Source organism: Mercenaria mercenaria, chromosome 3 (genome assembly GCF_021730395.1).
Source record: "Mercenaria mercenaria strain notata chromosome 3, MADL_Memer_1, whole genome shotgun sequence".
Taxonomy (NCBI): domain Eukaryota; kingdom Metazoa; phylum Mollusca; class Bivalvia; order Venerida; family Veneridae; genus Mercenaria; species Mercenaria mercenaria.
Genome location: NC_069363.1, coordinates 63,749,197 through 63,773,039, shown reverse-complemented (window position 1 = coordinate 63,773,039; position 23,843 = coordinate 63,749,197). Strand labels below are relative to the sequence as shown.

The window sequence follows — 23,843 nt, the reverse complement described above, 5'->3', positions numbered from 1 at the left end:
TAAGCATGTCGGAGTTCCCATCCACCCCAAAAAATGAAATTTTGGGGGACATAAAAATGCCATATAGTAAACATATGGCAGGCCCTTCCCGAACATATTAAGCTCTTTCTGATCAGCGTGTTTTATGCACACACTCATGTTTGTCTTTAATTCTTTTAAAAGTCTAAGACTGGTATTTTCATCATTTATTTTCTTTTTAATAACTAACTGAAATATATAGAAATGATCACAAAGAATTTCCAATTATAAACATATGGTAGGCCCTTTCCCATCATGTTAAAACATTTCCGCGGAAATGAGCCACTAGTCACACCGAATTACAGTGGTTTCGTCAAATCACCGGTTCGTCATACTTAATTTATATAGTAAGTGAGAAGTGGTTTCGTCATAAAGACTTTATATAGTTAATAGCATATAATAGGTCAATACAATGGAAGATGATCGCACCTATTTAATGGCAGTTAATATCGATGATTGCGTTAAAGTAATTCGCACATACTTAATCGATAATGTTACTCAAATTGCAAATGAGTTATTAAAAATTATTGTGTATTAAAAACTAGTTCTTGATAAATATTACGTTTCTGAAATAGACGGCCCGATCTATACTTCATTTCATGAAAAAAAAAATGATTAGCGAACAATATAAAGCTGATCTTGATCTGCACTGGTCGCGAATGCAGGTACATGTATACTTGCGATTAAGATGTTGATAATTAAAGGATGCTGTAAGAAAAATGTACAATTTTGGTAATATGAATTATCGGACTTGTATTAAATTACATTAAAAATTTGGCAAACAGATATATTTAAATATCTAAAATATGAATGTTATAAATGTACCAATGGAAATAAATTGTGTCTATCTTCACATTTACTCTTATAATTTTATATTTGTAGAGTAAGTATTTGTTTGCCATAATACTTATTTTACACAACTTCAATTACGGCCTTTAATTAACGCAAACTATACGTTGTTTTTAGCTTATGAACATCGTTAGCTTGTATGTTTAATTATCCCCGCGTAAGTTTGTGAACAGATCTTCTTATCAGGGCCGCCAATCTTCATCGGCAGAATCTCCGACCAACGGACCCAACTACGCTGGACTTCGTGATCAATACCAATTTCATCGGGCCAGACTTCGTTGCAGACGACATCCGGGTAGACGACCAGAGGCACATACTTCTTGCCACAACACCTCAGCTACAGCAGCTTAAACAGGCCAGGCGGTGGTTCTTGGATGGCACCTTCAAACTGGTAAAACGCCCGTTTTACCAGTTAATGTCTGTCCACGCGTTCGTCCGAAAGGGTGAAGATGCCAAACAAGTACCACTCGTCTACGTACTGATGTCACGGAGAACAAAGCAGGATTATATTGCGGTACTTAATTCCTTTATATATTTATATATTACTTGCATAACGGATCTTTAATAGTTTAAGTACGTTTTAAAATAAAATGATAAACAGACCAAGCATTTTTGTCTATGTTTCAGTATTTTTTACCAACTAAAATATTCTTTTCTATTTTCAGGTGCTGACCAGTCTACGTAGTATGCTGGAACGCCCGCAGGTTGAATGGTTCATGCTGGACTTTGAAGCTGGTAAGTAGAAAAAATCGATTTTATATCATGTGAAATTCAGTCCGAGGGTCTTACCACTGCCTACCTGGAAAAAGAAGATAAGTACAGGTTCTTACGGAAACTGCTGAGTCTGCCATACCTCCCTTCAGAGCAAATTCCAGCGGCTTTCCACCAGTTGAAGCAGCAAGCTTTAGAAGTCGGCGGCCCAATCCTGCACGTGACGCAGTATGTCCAGGGTACGTGGATAGAAGGAAGTATGTGGCAGCCGAACCACTGGAGTGTGTTCAGGGAGACGGTCAGGACAAACAACGACGTTGAAGGTAACCAAACTTTTCAGACTTCTGTAAATTGATGATTCCATGAGATTGACATAAATTAACATAAAGCTGTTTTGTTTTAATAAATTTACTGACACTTACCTTTAGTTGTGTTGTGGTGCTGCCATGTGTTTTGCTTGATCTGTTTGATCATAAATTGTATGCAAGTTTATGTATGCAATGTTATCAACGATAAATGTAACATTAGTATTTCTTTTTACTTTCAGGGTGGCACAGACGAATCAACACCCGGGCTGGTCGGGCTGATTTGGGGTTCTACCTGCTTGTACCTTTGCTTCGCAGAGAGGCCGAGACGGTAGATCTCCAAATCAGGCTTGTATCAGCCCATCTACTGACGAGGCTACACAGAGCAAGATACGCCAGACTCCATGGGGCATTGTTTGACGCTTGGGACAAATACGAAGACGGTGAACTGACGACGACACAACTTCTACGTAGATGCAGCAACATCGCGGGGCTCGGACCTTCCACTGGATTTACCAACAGCGCGGTACAAGAAGATGTATAAATTAAAATCAAAGAAACTGACATTGAAATGTGTGTTTTGTAGTGTATTGTATTGTACTTTGAATGTGTATGTTCTGTTGCTTCTTTCTCTTTTTCAGGGTTGACATGATATGTGTATTATAATGTATATAATTATATTGTATTGATATTGAATGTGATATTTTATAATGTATAAAATTATATTGTATTAATATTGAATGTGCTATTGTTTCTTTTTCTTTTCAGGGTTGACATGACATGTGTATTATAATGTATATAATTATATTGTATTAATATTGAATGTGCTATTGTTTCTTTTTCTTTCAGGGTTGTCATGATATGTATAAAAATGCATTGTGTATTGACTGTGATATTAATTGCTTCTTTTTCTTTTTCTTTTTCAGAGTTTACATGGCATATGTATTATAATGTATAATATTGTAATGTGTATTGAATGTGCTATTGATTGCTTTTTTTTTTCTTTTTCAGAGTTGACATGTGTATTATAATGTATAAAATTGTATTGTGTATTAAATGTGCTTCTTATTTTCATTGTTGAATGAGTGTCTTTTGTGATGATGTAAATAAATGTAAAAATATAAAACGCTTTGTTTTTCTTCTGCAAATACATTTTGATGATAAATTAATTTCTAATTAGAAGCATCAATGAAATGTCGGGAATTTAATGAGCAGAATGTGCCACAATTAGCACCTCACTGACATTCTAGAAATGCAAGGAATTTAGCACATTTTAAGTATAATAATCATCGATCATCAGTTAAGCTTTGGGGACAGTTACACTAACTTCTTAAGATAAGAATTTTAATTCTTTTACTATAAATATACATTTTGTATATCTAAATTTTACTTTTTATAGTATTTGTTTTTTTTCTTATCAAATTCTTTGTATATAATTATATTGTATTAATATTGAATAGATTTAAAATGTTTTAATTCTCAATAGAAATTCTTAATTTTTTATTAATTCAAATTTAACATTTTGAAAAATAAATTGTCTTGCGTCGAACTTAACATTTGTAACCAGTAATATATACATAAGTTTCGTCCATAATAATTAGTTTAACAAGAACTAAATCTCTATATATCTTAATCGATCGGCAATTATATCATTTATTTTTCTTTTCATTTTCTGTATAAATAATTAGCTTTAAAATTATCTTTGCAAAATTAACAACTTGTTTGCCACACGAAGTACATCAACAATAAAACGACCAACAAACAATCATTATTACACTATAACAATAAGTATGACGAAACCACTTCTCACTTACTATATAAATTAAGTATGACGAACCGGTGATTTGACGAAACCACTACCATCCGTCACACCGATATTATTTCGTTCAAAAAGAATACTATTTATAAATATCGCGCACCGACCAAGCTAAATTTGGAATGTTGCTGAAAACGAGGCTTGTAAACATTCGCGGGAACAAGGGAATTTCCATTTAGGTTAAAATTGTTCTTCCAGTGATTATTTTAAAAGAATCTGACAATGAAAATGATCAAAATAAGAAAAAGCATATTTGATATTGTCATTTCGTGTAGCATTGGAGAAATTCCTTAAAGTTCTGTAAACGAACCTATCCAGTTGTTTGACAGTTGTCAAAATGGCTGATGGAGACGGTAGGCCACCCAGTCTTGAACTTGATTCAGCTGATGGTCACGTTTCTAATAGCTATACGGAAGTGGAGGGATCACATAATTATCAAGGTCCACATGACTGGAGAAAACGTTTACGACCTGTCACATCGCCAATTAAAAGCAAATCACAAGATTGTTTGGACGCACTTGGTCTCGGGTAAGTGTAGTCCAAATAATCAGACATGAAGATTATCATTTGACATTCATCAGTATTCTTTTGTGTTCTGACATTTTATTTGTTGTTGTTGTTTTTCCTTTATGTCATTATACAGCTGACAATGGTCTCTGGGTGTATATTTTTCTGTTTGTGGAAATTATTCTCTAGGTATACTTAACACTTAATAAGTCACTGTGTGAAGTTGGTCGCTTTAATTTTTAAAATTTTCTGGTGTCTTTAATAAATTGCTGAAACAGCTTCTGAATTTCTGCCCCAAACTCCCTCCTCCCCTCTACATTGCCTATCAGAACTTTCAGGTTTATGTCTGCCACCGGTTCACTGTGTCTGTTTGAAGCCTCTTCAACTTCTGTTTCTAGTTTCTTTCTCTGTGTTTCATATTCTGGACATTCAAATATGAAGTGTCTGGTTGTCTCTACTTTGTCACAATTTGGACATGTCTCTTGAACATCCTGTGATATTTTCGACATATGACTATTCAGATGGGAGTGTCCTGTTATAAGCTGATTTATAATACATTCTAGCCTTCTTTCAGAATTATAAGGTTTTCTTGGCAGTACTGTTGGAAAAATCTCCATAAATCTTTCATTACCTTCTGTGTTTTCATATCTTCTCTGCCATTTTTGCTTCACATTTGACCTTAAGTCTTTTGCTAATTCTTTCTTACTTTCCTAGTGTTTTCATTCTCTTGCTTTCCTGTCATTTCACTTGCTGCCTCCTTTGCTAGCTTGTCTGCAATTTCATTTCCCTCTTTATTTTTATGTCCTGGTGTCCAGTGTATTTGAATCTTGTTATTCTTGTTCTCTAGGCTTTGTAATATTTTTCTTGTTTCTATTGTTAATGCTATGTTGGACTCTGGTATTGTGTTTGAAAAAATGGTTTTAATTGCTGGCTGACAGTCTACAAACAGGTGAATATTTTTTTGTTTGATGTTTTTTTCCTCTAAAAATGATGAAGCCAGATTTCCATTTAACTCTCCTACATAGTTGTTGCTGTTTGGACTTACTAGGCGTTTTAGTTGGACTGGATCTGAGTTTGTACCTTTCAAAAAGATGCATGCTCCTGCTCCTGTTGGTCCTGGATTTCCCAACGTAGACCCGTCTGTGAACATGCTGATTTCTCTGTCTGTTAATTTACTGATTATTTCAAGTATGTTCTCTACTTGCTGGTCTTTGTTATTCAGATGTTCTTCTTCATTTTTGATGTAACTGACCTTTCTACATAATTCTAGCCCTCCTTCCTTGCTATACTTGAAGTCTGTTTCTACATGTTCTAACTCTGTTTTACCCTTAACCTCATTGAAATGACTTATCAGGTGTTTATACATGCAATTGTTAGTCTTAGCTCTGTCTGTCATCCATGCCTGCAGGTCTTGTTTGATTGGGTTTTCTTCCACTTTGCTGTAGAATCTAATCAGCTCTTCTGCATTTTTAGCTCATCTGATTTTTTTAAAAAAAATGATGAGTTATTGTCATCACTTGAGCGGTTGTCGGCGTCTGCGTCGGCGTTGCCTGGTTAAGTTTTATGTTTAGGTCAGCTTTTCTCCTAAACTATCAAAGCTATTGCTTTGAAACTTGGAATACTTGTTCACCATCATAAGCTGACCCTGTATAGCAAGAAACATAACTCCATCTTGCTTTTTGCAAGATTGATGGCCCCTTTTGTACTTAGAAAATATCAGATTTCTTGGTTAAGTTTTATGTTTAGGTCAACTTTTCTCCTAAACTATCAAAGCTTTTGCTTTGAAACTGGGAATACTTGTTCACCATCATAAGCAGACCCTGTACATCAAGAAACATAACTCCATCTTGCTTTTTGCAAGAATTATTGCCCCTTTTGGACTTAGAAAATCAGTTTTCTTGGTTAAGTTTTATGTTTAGGTCAGCTTTTATCCTAAACTATCAAAGCTATTCCTTTAAAACTTGCAACACTTGTTCACCATCATAAGCTGACCCTGTACAGCAAGAAACATAACTCCATCCTGCTTTTTGCAAGATTTATGGCCCCTTTTGGACTTAGAAAATATCAGATTTCTTGGTTAAGTTTTATGTTTAGGTCAACTTTTTCTCTTAAACTATCAAAGCTATTGCTTTAAAACTTGCAACTCTTGTTCACCATCATAAGCTGACCCTGTACAGCAAGCAGCATAACTCCATCCTGCTTTTTGCAATAATTATTGCCCCTTTTGGACTTAGAAAAATGGTTGAATATTATGTTTAAGTCAACTTTTCTCATAAACTATCAAAGCTATTGCTTTAAAACTTGCAACAGTTTTTCACCATCATAAGTGGACACTGTACATCAAGAAACATAACTCTATCCTGCTTTTTGCAAGAGTGATGGCCCTTTTTAGACTTAGAAAATCATGGGTAGGACAATATTTCTATTACACAAAAAAAATCAGATGAGCGTCAGCACCCGCAAGGCGGTGCTCTTGTTGCACTTTAAGTGTAGGGATATGGGCAGAGAACCTGTCATCACTTCTAGCTGATCTGTTGCTGTAGAAGACATACACGCTATTGCTGTCAGTAGTGCCTTTCTCTGTACTTTTCCAAATTCCTTTTCAGCATAATCTGTTGCAGATGCTACCACTGGCATACCATAATCCATCACTGGAAGAACTAATGTTTTGTACAGTCTCATGAAGATTTCCTGATCGCATCCTCTCTTATCATTACCAAAGTGACTTATTGACCTGAGAGCTTTGAAACTAGATTTTGTTCTATTATCAACATGTACATGGAAGCTTAGTTCATCATCAATAATTATACCTAATACTTTTTTCTGTCTAACAACTTTGATAGTTTCATTTTTCAACATGACTCTTTCATCCCCTATGTCATATCTTTCGTTTGGTTTAATGATCATTACCTCAGTTTTTTCCGCTGCTATTCCCATATTCCACCTTGTGCACCATATATTAACTAATGTGTCTATGTCTTTATTCAATTTTTGTATCGCCTCTTTGATGTCCAGCCCCGATTCCCACATTGAACTGTCATCGGCAATTCGGTGTGCTTACTTGTCACATTTGTCATGGCATCACTTGTATATATGTTGCAGAGAAATGGTGATAAAACTGATCCTTGAGGAATTCCCACTTTTGATACACAATCTCTTGACTTTTCACCATTTACAGTAATGTAGAATTTTCTGTTACACAGGTAGTTGTATAAGTATAACCATAGCCTACCTTTAATTCCTTTTTCTCTAGCTTTAAATAGAAGACCTGGCCTCCATACTCTTTCAAAGCATGATTCATAGTCTAGGACAGCCACTACTGATACCTTATTGTCTGCTTTTTCTAACTGCAGGTTCTGAACCATTCTGCCAACTGCGTTTATGCATGACCTGTTTTTCCTATATGCTTCCTGACTTCCTGCAAAAATTTCTTCTGCTTCACATTTCCATCTCAGCCTATTTGCTATCACTCTTTCAAAAATCTAATTATCTTGTCTATCACACTTTCTAAAGTTATTGGTCTATATGCCCGCACTATGTTATAATCATCTTTACCAAGCTTTGGCATTATTAGTTTAGGGTCTGTCTTGAAAGCTTGGAGTAGGGGGCACATACAGCACTGCTGCTGTCTGTACGTCCGCTTGTCCAGAGATGTGTGTCCACCTCCTCCCACACCATTAGCTTGATTTGCTTCAGCTTTCCACAGATGAACAAGCTTGATGTGCAGATGGCATTTTTGTAGTGATTATTTTTACTGCAGTTATGGCCCTTTGATAATTTTCCTATACTGTATGTAGAGAAATGTTTTTGGACAGCGTCCCGTCACATCCAAATTTATTCAGGAAATCCCCAATGAAATCCTTTGGGAACGTTTTCTGGTACTTGTACAATGTATTTGTTCGATTACATATCTGATAATGATTTTATGATAATATTAAAGCATAAAATTGCCTTGCTGATTTTTTTTTAATGTATGTTTTGTTTCTGAAATTCTAGTGTTATCAGCAGTCTGCTGTGTATTGAAACCTATGTCTATCAGCCTAACTTATTAAGCTTATTGGGAAGACTTATTTTATAATCTGATATTTTTTAGTTGTCATCCCTGTAAGCCTTACCCTTATTTGCATTTTACTTTTAGGATTACGAAGACATTAAAAAATCCATAAAAGTCATAAAATACTGGTTAGAACTTAGACTTACTAGCTCCAATAAATTAAACATTAATATTCATGTAGAAACTTCACATGAGTTTAATATTACTCATAATTTTAAGTTAGAGACTTAAGTCGTTGGAATTATACTATTTGAACAGTTTGTACTTAGAAAATATGAGTTTCTTGGTTAAAATTAATGTTCATATCACCTTTATTCAAAAACTATAAAACTTTTAAAAGCTACAGCTTTGAAACTTTGCTCATTTGTTTATCATCATTAGGGAACTATGTAGGTCAGGAACCGTAACACTAATCTTCATTTTGTCAGAATTATGGTCCTTTTTGTACTTGGAAAATCTGGATTATAACTCTTTCTTTTCTTACATACTGTCCAGCACTTGCAGACAAGCGATGGCATCCGTAGGCAGTGCTCTTGTTGAAGATTGGTGACTGATCATTTTATTTATAGTGGATGTATTTCTGCTAAAGGGAGAAAGATTTTTCATTTTAGAGATGGTAAGGAAGAGAAACCTTATAAAAGTCGTCCCTTGCCGCCATGGAAACAGGATCTTATAGAGAGAAACAGAAAGGTTGCAAGAGTAAGTATTATACATACTGAATAAGGTGTTGAAACAAAACTTGGAATTTAGGAAGCTTGCATGGAAACCATGGTTTAGTTTGTTGTTGTTTTTTGGTGCCAGGTTAGTGTATAAAGATCATTGTTGCTAAAAACAGAAAAATGTTTTTAGCTCACATGTCACAAAGTGACAGTGTGAGCTTTTGTGATCGCGCAGCGTCCGTCGTCCGTCGTCCGTGCGTGCGTCCGTGCGTAAACTTTTGCTTGTGACCACTCTAGAGGTCACATTTTTCATGGGATCTTTATGAAAGTTGGTCAGAATGTTCATCTTGATAATATCTAGGTCAAGTTCGAAACTGGGTCAACTGCGGTCAAAAACTAGGTCAGTAGGTCTAAAAATAGAAAAACCTTGTGACCTCTCTAGAGGCCATATTTTTCAAAAGATCTTCATGAAAATTGGTCAGAATGTTCACCTTGATGATATCTAGGTCAAGTTTGAAACTGGGTCACGTGCCGTCAAAAACTAGGTCAGTAGGTCAAATAATAGAAAAACCTTGTGACCTCTCTAGAGGCCATATTTTTCATTGGATCTGTATGAAAGTTGGTCTGAATGTTCATCTTGATGATATCTAGGTCAAGTTCGAAACTGGGTCAGCTGCGGTTAAAAACTAGGTCATTAGGTCTAAAAATAGAAAAACCTTGTGACCTCTCTAGAGGCCATACTTTTGAATGGATCTTCATGAAAATTAGTCTGAATGTTCACCTTGATGATATCTAGGTCAAGTTCGAAACTGGGTCACGTGCCGTCAGAAACTAGGTCAGTAGGTCAAATAATAAAAAAACCTTGTGACCTCTCTAGAGGCCATATTTTTCATGGGATCTGTATGAAGGTTAGTCTGAATGTTCATCTTGATGATATCTAGGTCAAGTTCGAAACTGGGTCAACTGTGGTTAAAAACTAGGTCAGTAGGTCTAAAAATAGAAAAACCTTGTGACCTCTCTAGATGCCATATTTTTCACAAGATCTTCATGAAAATTGGTCTGAATGTTCACCTTGATGATATCTAGGTCAAGTTCGAAACTGGGTCACGTGCCGTCAGAAACTAGGTCAGTAGGTCAAATAATAGAAAAACCTTGTGACCTCTCTAGAGGCCATATTTTTCATGGGATCTGTATGAAAGTTGGTCTGAATGTTCATCCTGATGATATCTAGGTCAAGTTCGAAACTTGGTTAGCTGCGGTCAAAAACTAGGTCATTAGGTCTAAAAATAGAAAAATCTTGTGACCTCTCTGGAGGCTATACTTTTGAATGGATCTTCATGAAAATTGGTCAGAATGTTCATCTTGATGATATCTAGGTCGAGTTTGAAACTGGGTCACGTGTCATCAATAACTAGGTCAGTAGGTCAAATAATGAAAAAACCTTGTGACCTCTCTAGAGGCCATATTTTTCATGGGATCTGTATGAAAGTTGGTCAGAATGTTCATCTTGATGATATCTAGGTCAGGTTCAAAACTGGGTCACATGAGGTCAAAAACTGGGTCACTATGTCAAATAATAGAAAAAAATGACGTCATACTCAGTTCAAAACTGGGTCATGTTGGGACAGGTGAGCGATTCAGGACCATCATGGTCCTCTTGTTCATTATCATACAATAAATTTCGAATAAGATCAGTACACCAAATCTTGTAAATAGGTAACCGTCATAGAGACCAATGTTTTTGTTTTCATTTTGGGCAGTTTTGGACAACATAATTTTTAAATCTAAAATAAATGGATTTTAGTTAGCTGTTCTGAATGAGAAATTGTGACCAAACTTGGTATAATATGTAGCTTGGGAATATAGTTGGGTGAAAGGTTATTTATTATGGCCATTTTCATATAAAAATTGGGCAGTTTGTTTTGTAATACATATTTTTCAGTTTCCGTTGATAATTTGTTACTTATATACTAAAACTAAGGTCTGAAATTGTTCAAATTTCAGTAGAAAATTGTGGTTTCTTGAATTAAATTGATGTTACCATGGAAACGAAGCCCGTGACCTATATAATTAAATGTAAAATTCAAAAGGTTTGACACTGGTCTATTTAAGGAACACAGCTTCGGTTTTTTTATTTGCATTTTAACAATATCCATGAGAATAATAGCAGCATGCAGAACGATTTTTTCATAAAAAATGTCAGACGAGGGGTACTGCTGTAAGTATTTTAAACTGTGAAATTTGTTTAGATATGTGTAAATAATACGAAAATATTACTTACGTTACAAATAAGATGTTTTAAAGCTACATTAACAAGAAACTTAGAAAGATAATTTTATAAATATTTTTATGCCCCCGAAGGGAGGCATATAGTTTTTGAACCGTCTGTCAGTCTGTCGGTCTTTCAGTCTGTCCGCAATTTTCGTGTCCGGTCCATATCTTTGTCATCGATGGATGGATTTTCAAATAACTTGGCATGAATGTGTACCACAGTAAGACGACGTGTCGCGTGCAAGACCCAGGTCCGTAGCTCAAAGGTCAAGGTCACACTTAGACGTTAAAGGTCATTTTTCATGATAGTGCATTCGTGTCCGGTCCATATCTTTGTCATCCATGGATGGATTTTCAAATAACTTGGCATAAATGTGTACCACAGTAAGACGACGTGTCGGGCGCAAGACCCAGGTCCGTAGCTCAAAGGTCAAGGTCACACTTAGACGTTAAAGGTCATATTTCAACATAGTGCATTGATGGGCGTGTCCGGTCCATATCTTTGTCATTCATGCTTGGATTTTAAAAATATTGGGCATGGATGTGTACCACAGTAAGACGACGTGTCGCGCGCAAGACCCAGGTCCGTAGGTCAAAGGTCCTAAACTCTAACATTGGCCATAACTATTCATTCAAAGTGCCATCGGGGGCATGTGTCATCCTATGGAGACAGCTCTTGTTTTTAAAAGAAATTACGATAAAAAGCAAGATATAAGCTATTCATCTCTGTTGCCATGGTTACTTTAAACTTTAAGAAAAATAGGGTACCATGTAAAGTGCTTGGTATTTTGCTAATAATGTTACCCAAATATTCCATGTTGGTCATTAACATGATTAACAGAATGGCACTGAAGCCGTCGAAAAACCCGTTTTCGTACATAGTTGTTAAAAATAAGAGAGAAAATGTGTTACCACGGAAACATGAACCCAGCGACATATACACCTCTATCGCAGCTGTATTAATTAGCACTATAAAAATTGTTATAGCACATGGGTTGCTTTTGGTGATGTTGGTGCTAATTCATATTGATGTAATGATACTCTGTACTAAAGGTTGCTTAAGTCTGTTGGAGACTTATTTTGGAAGTAGGATGGAACTTAAAATTTGCCTATGACCAGTCAATTTTGTGTTTTGCGTGTCTGAAGAAATATTTGACTTATAGTCATTTAACATCATATGGTTGTTATTCAGCATGTGAAGTTTTGGGCCTGTGGTTTTGTTTGAGATCTCAAGTAAAGTATGACTGGCATTATGGCCCTTGACTTAGTATAAAATATGCAAAAAAGATGTATCTCAAAAAATATTTCTTACACGAAACTTTGTAGGATTGTTATTCAGCATGTGAAGTTGTGTATCTGGGATTCTTTGGGGGATTTCTCTTATCCAGACTTACTTATCTTAGTCAAAAATATCCATAAAGGGCCATAAAGTTTGTATAGCATATGTTTAAAGGTGTTTGGCCTAGAATCATGAAACCTGTAGAAATATTATTCAACTTGTGAAGTTTTTATGCCCCTGAAGATGGGCCTATTAAAATCGCACTGTCCGTCCGTGCCTTTGTCCGTGTTAATTCTTGTCCAGTCTGTAACTCTGCCATTCATAAAGAGATTTTGAAATAACTTGGCATAAATGTTCACCATAATGAGATGACGTGTCATGCACAAGACCCAGACCCCTAGTTCAAGGTCACACTTAGAGGTCAAAGGTTAACAGGGTCTGTTTCATGTCTGGTCCATAACTCTGCCATCCATGAAGGGATTTAGAAATAACTTAATGGCATAAATGTTCCCCATAATGAGACAACATGTCATGCGCAAGATCCAGACCCCTAGCTCTGAGGTCAAGGTCACACTTAGAGGTTAAAGGTTAACATGGTCTGTTTTCTGTTCGTTCCATAACTCTGCCATTAATGAAGGGATTTTAAAATTAATACTTGGCATAAATGTTCCCTATATTGAGATGACGTGTCATGCCCAAGTCCCTGACCCCTAGCTCCAAGGTCAAGGTAACACTTAGAAGTCAAAGGTGTTTCTTGTCTGGTCCATAACACTCTGCCATTTATCAAGGGATTTGAAAATAATTTGACACAAATGTTAACCATATAGGGAAGGTGGGTCACGCTTATTACCTGGGAGTCGGGTCAAGGTCACGAAAAGATGTGTGTTTTTTTTTTGCGCAGACAACTGTAGCATTCTTGGGCACGCTTTGTGGGCATTTGTCACCGATAGTGACAGCTCTTGTTCACTTAAGGTTCACTTAGCCTGACCAGAGTTATGGGCCTTATGGCCCTTAGAAATATGACAAAAGCCCTAAAAGTTCCATTGCATGTATCTGGAAAGTTATTTGACCTAGAGTTTTGAAACATTAATAGAAATAAAAGAAATGAAGAAAGAATCTAAATTCATTAGTAACAGTATGTGAGTCGTCTAGCATGAAGAGTGCCAGATGGATTTTGTTGGTATGCAAAATACCAATCATTTGTTCAAGAATTTTGTATCCACTTGGGCAGATGGCCCTGAATGTTGGGCACGGTTTTTGTTTCCACTGGGATGATTGTGTAGAGAATAATGATCATTTTGAGCTTGACTATATGGAGTATGGAGAGCTGTCCTAATTGACCCGATGTCGGCGTCCTTCCGCATCCTCACTTTGGTTCTCTTTATCTCTGTAACTACTTGATGGATTTGTTTCAGACTTAAAGCAATTTCAGGTTAAAGTTTTATGCACTTTCACTCTATCTCTGTTATTACTGAATGGATCTGATTCAAACTTAAACAATTGTTCAACATCATCACCCACATCATATGGCACAAGGGCCTTAACTCTTACCAATATTTCATGAATTATCTCCCCTTTTTACTTAGAACTTCAAGTTAAAGTTTTGATGCACTTTCACTCTACATGTATCTCAGTTATTACTAAATTGATTTGATTCAAACTTAAAATAGTTGTTCCACCATATCACCCTATCGTATGACACAAGGTCCATAATACTGGCACCAGTTTTTCATGAATTATGCCCCCCTTTTATTTAGAATTTTTAAAAGGTAAGTTTTTATGCATTTTCACTATATCTCTGTTATTACAGAGATTATTTGATTCAAACTTAAGATAATTGTTCAACATCATCCCTCACAACATATGACAACAGGACCATAACTCTAGCACCAATATTTCATGAATTATCTCCCCTTTTTACTTAGAATTTCAGGTTAAAGTTTTGGTGTACTTTCACTCTATCTCAGTTATTAGTAATTGGATTTGATTTAAACTTAAAATAGTTGTGCCACATCATCACCCGCATCATATGACATAAGGTGCATCACTTTTGCACCAATATTTCATGATTTATGCTCCCTGTTTGCTATTCAATGTTTTGATACACTTTGTCTCTCTTATTACTTTATACTTTTGACAGACTCAAGCTATTGCCCAATAACTTCATTCAGATTGTAGTCATTAAACTCTCAAGTGACAGCTCCAGCTTCCTCAGATGTGCCCAGATTCACTATCCCGCATTGAAATAGACAAGTGCGCTGTCTCCTGTGACAGCTCTTGTTCTATTGGTGATGATGATCCTAAATGACTGTGTGTGGGTTTTTTATCTACGTGGATGACACCCTCTTTGTTTAATAGAATGAAATTAGGTATCTGTAAAGTCTGTACATGTCTGTTCCCTTGTATTTAGTCTGACCAAACAATAAAACATGAAATGCACTTTGAATGATGAAAATTGAGCAAATTAAGAAATTGTAATAGATCACTCAGATGATTAATTGCAGGGTGAGGTTTTGATCATGTGTTTGTTGATTAAAATATTTTATTTTATATTTCAGCTTGTTCGAAGGGAGAGCTCTGGAAGATCAAAGAGGAATGCTGTAAGTAGTATTGACAAATTTTGCTCCTATATTGTCCAAAATTTTAGTAATTTTTTCCCAAGTCCAGGGCTCACTTGTCTGATTGTTCGGGACAAGTAAAACCGAGGTCAGGACAAGTAATAGTTACAAGGTGGTTGTCCAGTAGGACAAGTTAATGAACTTATCTCTAAATAAATAATAAGTGGTCATTATCAATTTCCGTACAGACTAAATGAGCAAAATCAACTTCATTAGAAGTAATTACCAGTAATCTGTTATGTAAACCACTGGACATCCATCTTAGATACTTCAAAAATGCACGCACAACAGCATGAAGAAAAACATTGGTGATTATTGCCTTTTCAGCTGGGCGCATCGCACAACTAAAGTTAGTGCCCAGCTATAAAATTTCAATATACAAATTCAAATTGTCATGTACAAATCTTAACACCTGTATACCTAACAAACTGATAATTACCTGTTTAAATCATATCTAGAGGCAAATACTAAATCAATAATGTATAGTCACGAAAAGTGTTACAAACAATTGGCTCATTTTACCCCCAACTGTCAATTTCGTGCACTACAATTTTTGACGAACAACACTTTTATATTGAGTTGAAAAACATTGGGTTCAAATACTTGTATATATCAAACAAATTTTATACTGCACAAATCGGTTTTATTCCTTTTTTATTGACGTTAATAAAAAATAAATTGGTCAGTAATAATTGACGAATATATTAACATCAGTTGAAACCAAATAAAACGGATGCTAGCAGAAGATGCTGAACCAATAATATAGTCTGTTTTATCTCCTCAAGTGGTACCTAGGCTTTTTCAATTAAAATACTTGCAAAGCTTGCAAAAATGCACTGTTAATGGAAAAATCTGCATAAATCTTACCCGTAACTGTATGATATTTCGAACAAAACACATTCAGATTAGTCCTTACAAAGAAGATGCAATTGTCTGAATAGTGTGGGTATTAAATTGACTAAGTGTCAGGTACTCATTTTTGTAAGTGATGCATGACTTTAGAAATAATTATACTTTTAAAGAACATATCTCTTTTCCAGGTTGTTAGACGAGAAAGTTCTGGAAGGTCCAAAAAGCAACTTGGAAGTGAGGTACATAACAGTTGTTAACTGTATATATTCCTTGCATAGTTTGCCTAGTGGAAAATTTTATAATGATTATTTTTAGCTTGGCTATTGGAAGAAGAGGTAGACCTTTTGCACTTACCCATTTGTCTTGTAACAGCATTGGCATCCTGATTTGATTGAGGTTTTGTATGTAAGTTGGTATCTCAGTAATCACGCTGCCACATGCCACTCAATCTTTAATGGTTAAGGGATATCAGATAAAATAAGCAGTAGTATAAGCCAATGTCATCTTTGGATGTAAAACCTGTAAAGTATTTCATTGGTAGGATTATTTAGCTCAGTCTTTACACTGGATGACATATTGGCCAGACTAACTATGGAACATGAAAATTAAAGAGTTTTAACAGGAGATATTTGAAGATGAGTTTCAGCTGTTATTGTTGATGAAATCAAAATCGTGTTTTCAGGACCTGCATAAAAAAAACAATGCCAGATATCAAATAAAAAATTTAGTCTGTAACATATTTTCACGACGATGATTTTCAGACAGTTTCTGGTCATTTATAGAAAGATTTACCAGTGCAAATATATAAAATAAATTTATTCTAAATGAACAGGTGATTAATCTTCACCAAACTTGATCTGTAGCATACTTGTATAAGCCACTTTCAAAGCTTGTTCAAATGTTTCTTCTTGACCCCTTCTAGGGGTTACAAGAGCTAAAAGTAAAAAAAAACTTGAAATGACATCTGATGAACCAGGTGATGGATTTTCACCAAACTTGGTCTGTAGCATTCTTGTATGGTCCTCCCTCAATTCTATTCATATCTGCACAGTGCTTAAGTATAAAAAACCTTTAAACAACTAATCCCCTGAACCAGATGATGGATCTTCACAAAACTTAGTGTGTAGCATTCTTGTATTTACCGCTCTCTAGTTTGTTCAAGTGGTTCTGCTGGGCCCCCAGAGCTAAAAACAGCAAAAAACATTTAAATATCTGATGATGATGATGAACCACTCAATGGATCTTCACCAAACTTGCTATCCCCAGCCTGTAGTGAATATAAACAAAGGTATATTAATATCAAATATTAAAATACTAAAAATTACTATAGAATATTAAGCAAAGATGTTGATTATTAGTGTTTTGCACAATGTATATGAGTCATAATGAAGGTTAATATTTCTGTTTTCAGTCACCTTCTGGAATTGGACGAAAGAAATCATTCCGAGGAGGCTGTACATCAGACAATGCTTTCACTCAGCAAGTTGTTAATGAAAATACTGGCCTGCGACGGAGGATTTCACCAGCAAATTCGGTAAGAAAATTTACCTCCTGAATGGTATTGGTCAAGTAAGTATTAGTTGTGTATCCAAGAACTTGTTCACATAAAATGAATCAGTATTAGTTTGGAGTTCAGCCTACCAAGTAATTGTAATTCTGAACTTCCCATTTGTGTTGAGATATATAAATGTTGTCTTGTTTGTCTGCCCATGTATAAGAGAAGTTATCTGTAGTACACTTTTCATGATAAACTCGTTCAAAGGTGCTTTGCATACAAATGCAGCATCTCAGGGCAGAAATTTCATCTTTAACTAGTACAGAGACATGGCAATTAGACCAGAGGGAGAGAGCGAGAGAAGGCCCTCTGTACAGATATAGGAATTTCTGACTAAGCCTAGCCTAGCGCATAAAGTACACTCTCAGATGAAATGCAGTGTCAAAACATTTTGCAAAAAAAAAAAAAAATCCTAAATGTATCGTAACATTTTACACACACTCCTAAAAAGTGACAAAAATCCTGTTAGGGTACTTGTATTTTGTTTATGTTGGAGGTCACTATGACCTTGGCCTTTGACCTACTGACTGGCATAGCAATAGGGGTCATCTAAGACTACGGACGTTAGGAAATCATCATTATGCAGTTTGACGAATGTAAGCTGTAGCAGTCTTTGGTTATTTAAATGTTGAAACTGCAGGGTTCTAGCCAGGATTTTTTGAAGGCATGTTGCAGAAGGATATTTTTTGATGAACAAAGGGGTGGGTGCGGGAGGGGTATCCCCTCCGGGGGTTACCCCAGAAAATTTTGTGTTACTACAACTCATTTTGGTGCATTCTGGTGCATTTCAGAGTGAAAAACATGGTGGTATTTTCAGTGATTAATAAGCATCATTTACATGCACAACAAGAACAAATAAAGATATTGGGTCATAAAAGATCCTATGGAGTTTATTTGCTAAATGACAATTAAAAGTTTATCAATTTTAAGTTGCTAAAAATGTTCATTTACTATTTATTGTAAATAAAACAACACAATTATAGCACTGCACACAGATCTATTTGTTTAAAGTTTATGTCTTCTATTCCTGTGGAGTTTATTTACTGAAAACTTATCCATTTTAAGTTTTTGAAAATGTCCACTGTTTGTTGTACATACATGTAAAACAACATAATCTGAGACTGTCATCCAGGGAAACACTGGTTTCCATTTTGGATCAATGCCCGATTTCCTTTGGCCATTTGGCGTGTGGTTAAGGTCGCTGACTTTAAATCACTTGCCCCTCATCGATGTGGTTTCGAGCCTCACTCGTGGCATTGAATTCTTCATGTGAGGGCTTACGGAAGGTCGGTGGTTCTACCAAAGTGTCCGTTCGTGATGAAATAATGCACGGAGGGTATTTCAAACTTTTCTCTAAAAGTTCTATTTTGAAAGTGACGACAGAAAACATTAATTCTTGCATTGTCTTTTCGATATTCCGCCTGAGAAAACACATTTCATACATGTGAAAAACATTAATATTACGGCGATAATTGTTCAAAGCATTTTACCGTGTTGCACAATTTTTGACTTAATTCCTTACATTGTCTTTCCTTGACTGCGAAAAATATTTGGACGATAATTATTGAATAATCTGTCATTATATCTAATGACATGTATAATCTTAAAACTTGCGAAAACAGTCACTTTCATGTACACATCACAAGATACCGCCTGTCAAAGGATTTAAAGGCGGAGCTACGATGAAATTTAAGTCACATGTTCCACATAGGAAGCTGTCATTGGTTTATCAGTTATCTAAACTGGCATCGCTTTACCTAAACTATCGGGTAAGCACGTGGAAGCTTTTCGAATACACTAACGGATTAATCGGGGTGTTTATTGGATTTTATGACATGTCGCTTCGGCAATTTAGGGATGATGGGGGAAATAAGGGATGTCGAATATACAACTCGAAGTCTGAAGGCATGTCGCACGCGACAGGCGATAACAGCCTGGCGAGAACCCTGAACTGTTTCCATTGTCAGGGTTGTTGTGACATTGATCTTTGACCTACTGCCGCCACAAAACAATAGGAGTCATCTATCTTCTTATCACAGGCAATCGTCCTATGATGTATGAGCATTTTGAGACCAAGCATTCTTAAGTTATTTATCATTAACAGAATGGTCTTTAAATAGACAGACTTACAATGAGGAAAACAGTATTCCTCCTTGTCTTCAAAAGGGGTATAAATAACACATGTAAAATGTAGTCACGTAAAAATGTACCAGCAATTCTATATTGACACATTTTTAGCTCATCTGATTTTTTGAAAAAAAATGATGAGTTATTGTCATCACTTGAGCGGTTGTCGGCGTCTGCGTCGGCGTTGCTTGGTTAAGTTTTATGTTTAGGTCAGCTTTTCTCCTAAACTATCAAAGCTATTGCTTTGAAACTTGGAATACTTGTTCACCATAATAAGCTGACCCTGTATAGCAAGAAACATAACTCCATCTTGCATTTTGCAAGATTTATGGCCCTTTTGTACTTAGAAAATATCAGATTTTTTGGTTAAGTTTTATGTTTAGGTCAACTTTTCTCCTAAACTATCAAAGCTATTGCTTTGAAACTTGGAATACTTGTTCACCATCATAAGCAGACCCTGTACATCAAGAAACATAACTCCATCTTGCTTTTTGCAAGAATTATTGCCCCTTTTGGACTTAGAAAATCAGTTTTCTTGGTTAAATTTTATGTTTAGGTCAACTGTTATCCTAAACTATCAAAGCTATTGCTTTAAAACTTGCAACAGTTTTTCACCATCATAAGTGGACCCTGTACAGCAAGAAACATAACTCCATCCTGCTTTTTGCAAGAATGATGGCCCCTTTTGGACTTAGAAAATATCAGATTTCTTGGTTAAGTTTTATGTTTAGGTCAACTTTTTCTCTTAAATCATCAAAGCTATTGCTTTAAAACTTGCAACTGTTGTTCACCATCATAAGCTGACCCTGTAAAGCAAGCAACATAACTCCATCCTGCTTTTTGCAATAATTATTGCCCCTTTTGGACTTAGAAAAATCATTTTCTTGGTTGAATATTATATTTAAGTCAACTTTTCTCATAAACTATCAAAGCTATTGCTTTAAAACTTGCAACAGTTTTTCACCATCATAAGTGGACACTGTACATCAAGAAACATAACTCTATCCTGCTTTTTGCAAGAATGATGGCCCTTTTTAGACTTAGAAAATCATGGGTAGGACAATATTTCTATTATACAAAAAAAATCAGATGAGCGTCAGCACCCGCAAGGCGGTGCTCTTGTTTCTTTCCAATTCCTTCATGAACATAGCTTAAATTTAAATTGTTCCTTTTCTCATTGTTTCAGTTTAAGACCACAAGTGGTGTGAGAAGAACTCCGTCAGACAAGGTATTAGACCCTAATGATCCAGTTACAAAGAAGAGGGTAGAGAGAGTTCGGAGGGCAAGGTTATATTTGTTACAACAGATGGGACCAAATTCATTTCTCATAGTAGGAGATTCACCAGAGCACAAATTCAAGGTCATAATTGGGCCACAGGTAAAGTTCACATATTTCCGAATTTCTGGTTTCTGTCACATAGCTTGTATTATTAATATGGTTGGAACAGTCAGTACTACTGGTTTTTTAGCTCATCTGATTTTTTGAAAAAAAAATGATGAGTTATTGTCATCACTTGATCGGCACCGGCGTTAGCGTTGCCTGGTTAAGTTTTATGTTTAGGTCAGCTTTTCTCCTAAACTATCAAAGCTATTGCTTTGAAACTTGCAACACTTGTTCATCATCATAAGCTAACCCTGTACAGCAAGAAACATAACTCCATCCTGCTTTTTGCAAGATTTATGGCCCCTTTTGTACTTAGAAAATATCAGATTTCTTGGTTAAGTTTTATGTTTAGGTCAATTCTTTTCCTAAACTATCAAAGCTATTGGTTTGAAACTTGCAACACTTGTTCACCATCATAAGCTGACCCTGTACATCAAGAAACATAACTCCATCCTGCTTTTTGCAAGAATTATTGCCCCTTTTGGACTTTGAAAATCAGTTTTCTTGGTTAAGTTTTATGTTTAGATCAGCTCTTCTCCTAAACTATCAAAGGTATTGCTTTAAAACTTGCAGCACTTGTTCACCATCATAAGCTGACCCTGTACAGCAAGAAACATAACTCCATCCTGCTTTTTGCAAGCTTTATGGCCCCTTTTGGACTTAGAAAATATCAGATTTCATGGTTAAGTTTTATGTTTAGGTCAACTTTTTCTCTTAAACTATCAAAGCTATTGCTTTGAAACTTGCAACACTTGTTCACCATCATAAGCTGACCCTGTTCATCAAGAAACATAACTCCATCGTGCTTTTTTTCAAGAATTATTGCCCCTTTTGGACTTAGAAAATCAGTTTTCTTGGTTGAGTAATATGTTTGTCAGCTTTTCTCATAAACTATCAAAACTATTGCTTTAAAACTTGCAATACTTGTTCACCATCATAAGCTGACCATGTACAGCAAGAAACATAACTGTGTCCTGCTCTTTGCAAGACTTATGGCCCCTTTTGGACTTAGTTAAGTTTTATGTTTAGGTCAGCTTTTCTCCTTAACTATTCAAGCTATTGCTTTGAAACTTGCAACAGTTGTTCACCATCATAAGCTGACATCAAGAAACATAACTCCATCCTGCTTTTTGCAAGAATTATGGCCCTTTTTTGACTTAGAAAATCATAGGTAGGACAATTTTTCTATTATACAAAACAAAAATCAGATGAGCGTCAGCACCCGCAGGGTGGTGCTCTTGTGTTGGATTACCCGTCGCACACACACGATTATAGGTCATATGGCGACTTTCCAGCTTTGATGGAGGAGGAAGACCCCAAGTGTCCCACAGTGCATTATTTCATCACAAGTGGACTCTTAGGCAGAGCCACCGACCTTTCGTAAGCCAGCTGGATGGCTTCCTCACACGAAGAATTCAATGCCTTGAGTGAGACTCGGACCAATTTTGGTTAGGGGAAAATGATTTGAAGTCAATGACTTTAACCACTCAGCCATGGATGCCCTTGCTGCTATGGGGGGCGGGGGGGATATCAATTCGTGGACTTCCACTTACAAGGGTAAAATGAATGGGAAGTTTGCTTGCTTGTTGGAATTAAATTTCTTGTATTGACACAACCACAGAATCCACAAAAATTAGTCCCCCATGAGTATTAATGACAGTTCCTCAAACAGCCCATCATGGGGGCATATGTTTCTAACAAGGAGCTCTCTTAAACTGAAAATAATTAGCAGTTCATCCTGTTTAGTAGCAAAATGCCATATTCCCGGTCTGGGCACTTCAGTATAGTATCATGAATGAACTAAAATTGATTTTTGATTTTCTCTTTTAGACATGCAGTTGTGGTAAGGGCCCACATTGTGTACATGTACTGTTTGTGATGCTGAGAGTTTTTCAAGTCAGTGAGAGTGATCCCTGTCTCTGGAGCAAACAGCTGAAGAACTATGAGGTAAGAAATCACATAACAATATACATGTATGAAATAGATATCTAAAAAAAATGGAAATTTATGTTGTAAAGTATTACATGACATGTATGAAGCAAACAGTTGTAATCTGTGAGTTAAGAAAATGCAGACTGTGTTGGGCTAACAGCTGCAAACCATTAGGTAAGAAAAACATGGTTATGAAAACACATGACAATGTATAAAGCAAACAGCGGCAAATCTTGAGCTTTTAAGAACATTGGGTGTCTGTCATCCATTCGTCTTTAGTCGTCATTCTTTCACAATTTCATTAAAGAATGTCTGCTGAACCACCAAGCTGATTTCAGCTAAATAATTCTTTGGTGGTCCTCTTTCAGATTCCTTCAAATCCAGGTCATCCATGCAGAATTCCGGTTGCCATGACAATCAGAAGGAAAAACTTAAAAATCTCAGAAACTGCTATCACGATTTGAAATAATTTAACTGAAATATTTATTGGGTGACCCTCTAACAAATAGCTTCAGATCATTATTGCCCCCCCCCCCCCCCCCACCCCACCTCAAATTTTTTTAGTTAGGGCAATTAGTTGCCAATGTCTGTCCATCTGTCCCGGTCTGTCCAAATTTATGTCGTGCTCTCAAAAAGTATTTGACCCAGAGTCATCAAACCTCACAAGATTGTTATTCAGCATGGAAAGTTGTGCAGTAGGGGTTTTAATTTGGATCTCAAACAGCCAGACCAGAGTTATTACCCTTGTCTTAGTCAAAAATATGCATAAAAAGGGCCCAAGTTTTTATCGCATTTGACCCAGTATTATGAAACATTACAGAAAAAAATATTTGAGTCATCTAATCTCAGAGGATTGTTATTCAACATGTGAAGTTGTGCACCTTAGGTTTTGTTAGAGACATCACT

General features: G+C 36.0%; 2 protein-coding genes across 2 annotated transcripts in view; both read left to right on the top strand.

Annotated features, from left to right (window-relative positions):
• Positions 1-856: 856 nt before the first annotated feature.
• On the top strand, positions 857-2,449 carry LOC128555670 (uncharacterized). The gene is made up of 3 exons (XM_053538744.1): positions 857-1,381; positions 1,533-1,901; positions 2,126-2,449. The coding sequence occupies exons 2-3, from the start codon at positions 1,838-1,840 to the stop codon at positions 2,425-2,427; spliced, it is 366 nt and encodes a 121-aa protein (XP_053394719.1). The 5' UTR covers positions 857-1,381; positions 1,533-1,837; the 3' UTR covers positions 2,428-2,449.
• A 1,385-nt stretch (positions 2,450-3,834) lies between these two features.
• Positions 3,835-23,843, top strand: part of LOC123524536 (mitogen-activated protein kinase kinase kinase 1-like) — a 62,506-nt gene continuing 42,497 nt past the window's right edge. Inside the window, exons 1-7 of the mRNA XM_045302798.2 lie at positions 3,835-4,227; positions 8,872-8,959; positions 15,028-15,069; positions 16,128-16,178; positions 17,351-17,473; positions 20,808-20,999; positions 22,836-22,952. Of these exons, the coding sequence (XP_045158733.2) occupies positions 4,037-4,227; positions 8,872-8,959; positions 15,028-15,069; positions 16,128-16,178; positions 17,351-17,473; positions 20,808-20,999; positions 22,836-22,952 (804 nt within the window). The 5' untranslated portion in view covers positions 3,835-4,036. The remainder of the gene's footprint in view (positions 4,228-8,871; positions 8,960-15,027; positions 15,070-16,127; positions 16,179-17,350; positions 17,474-20,807; positions 21,000-22,835; positions 22,953-23,843) is intronic.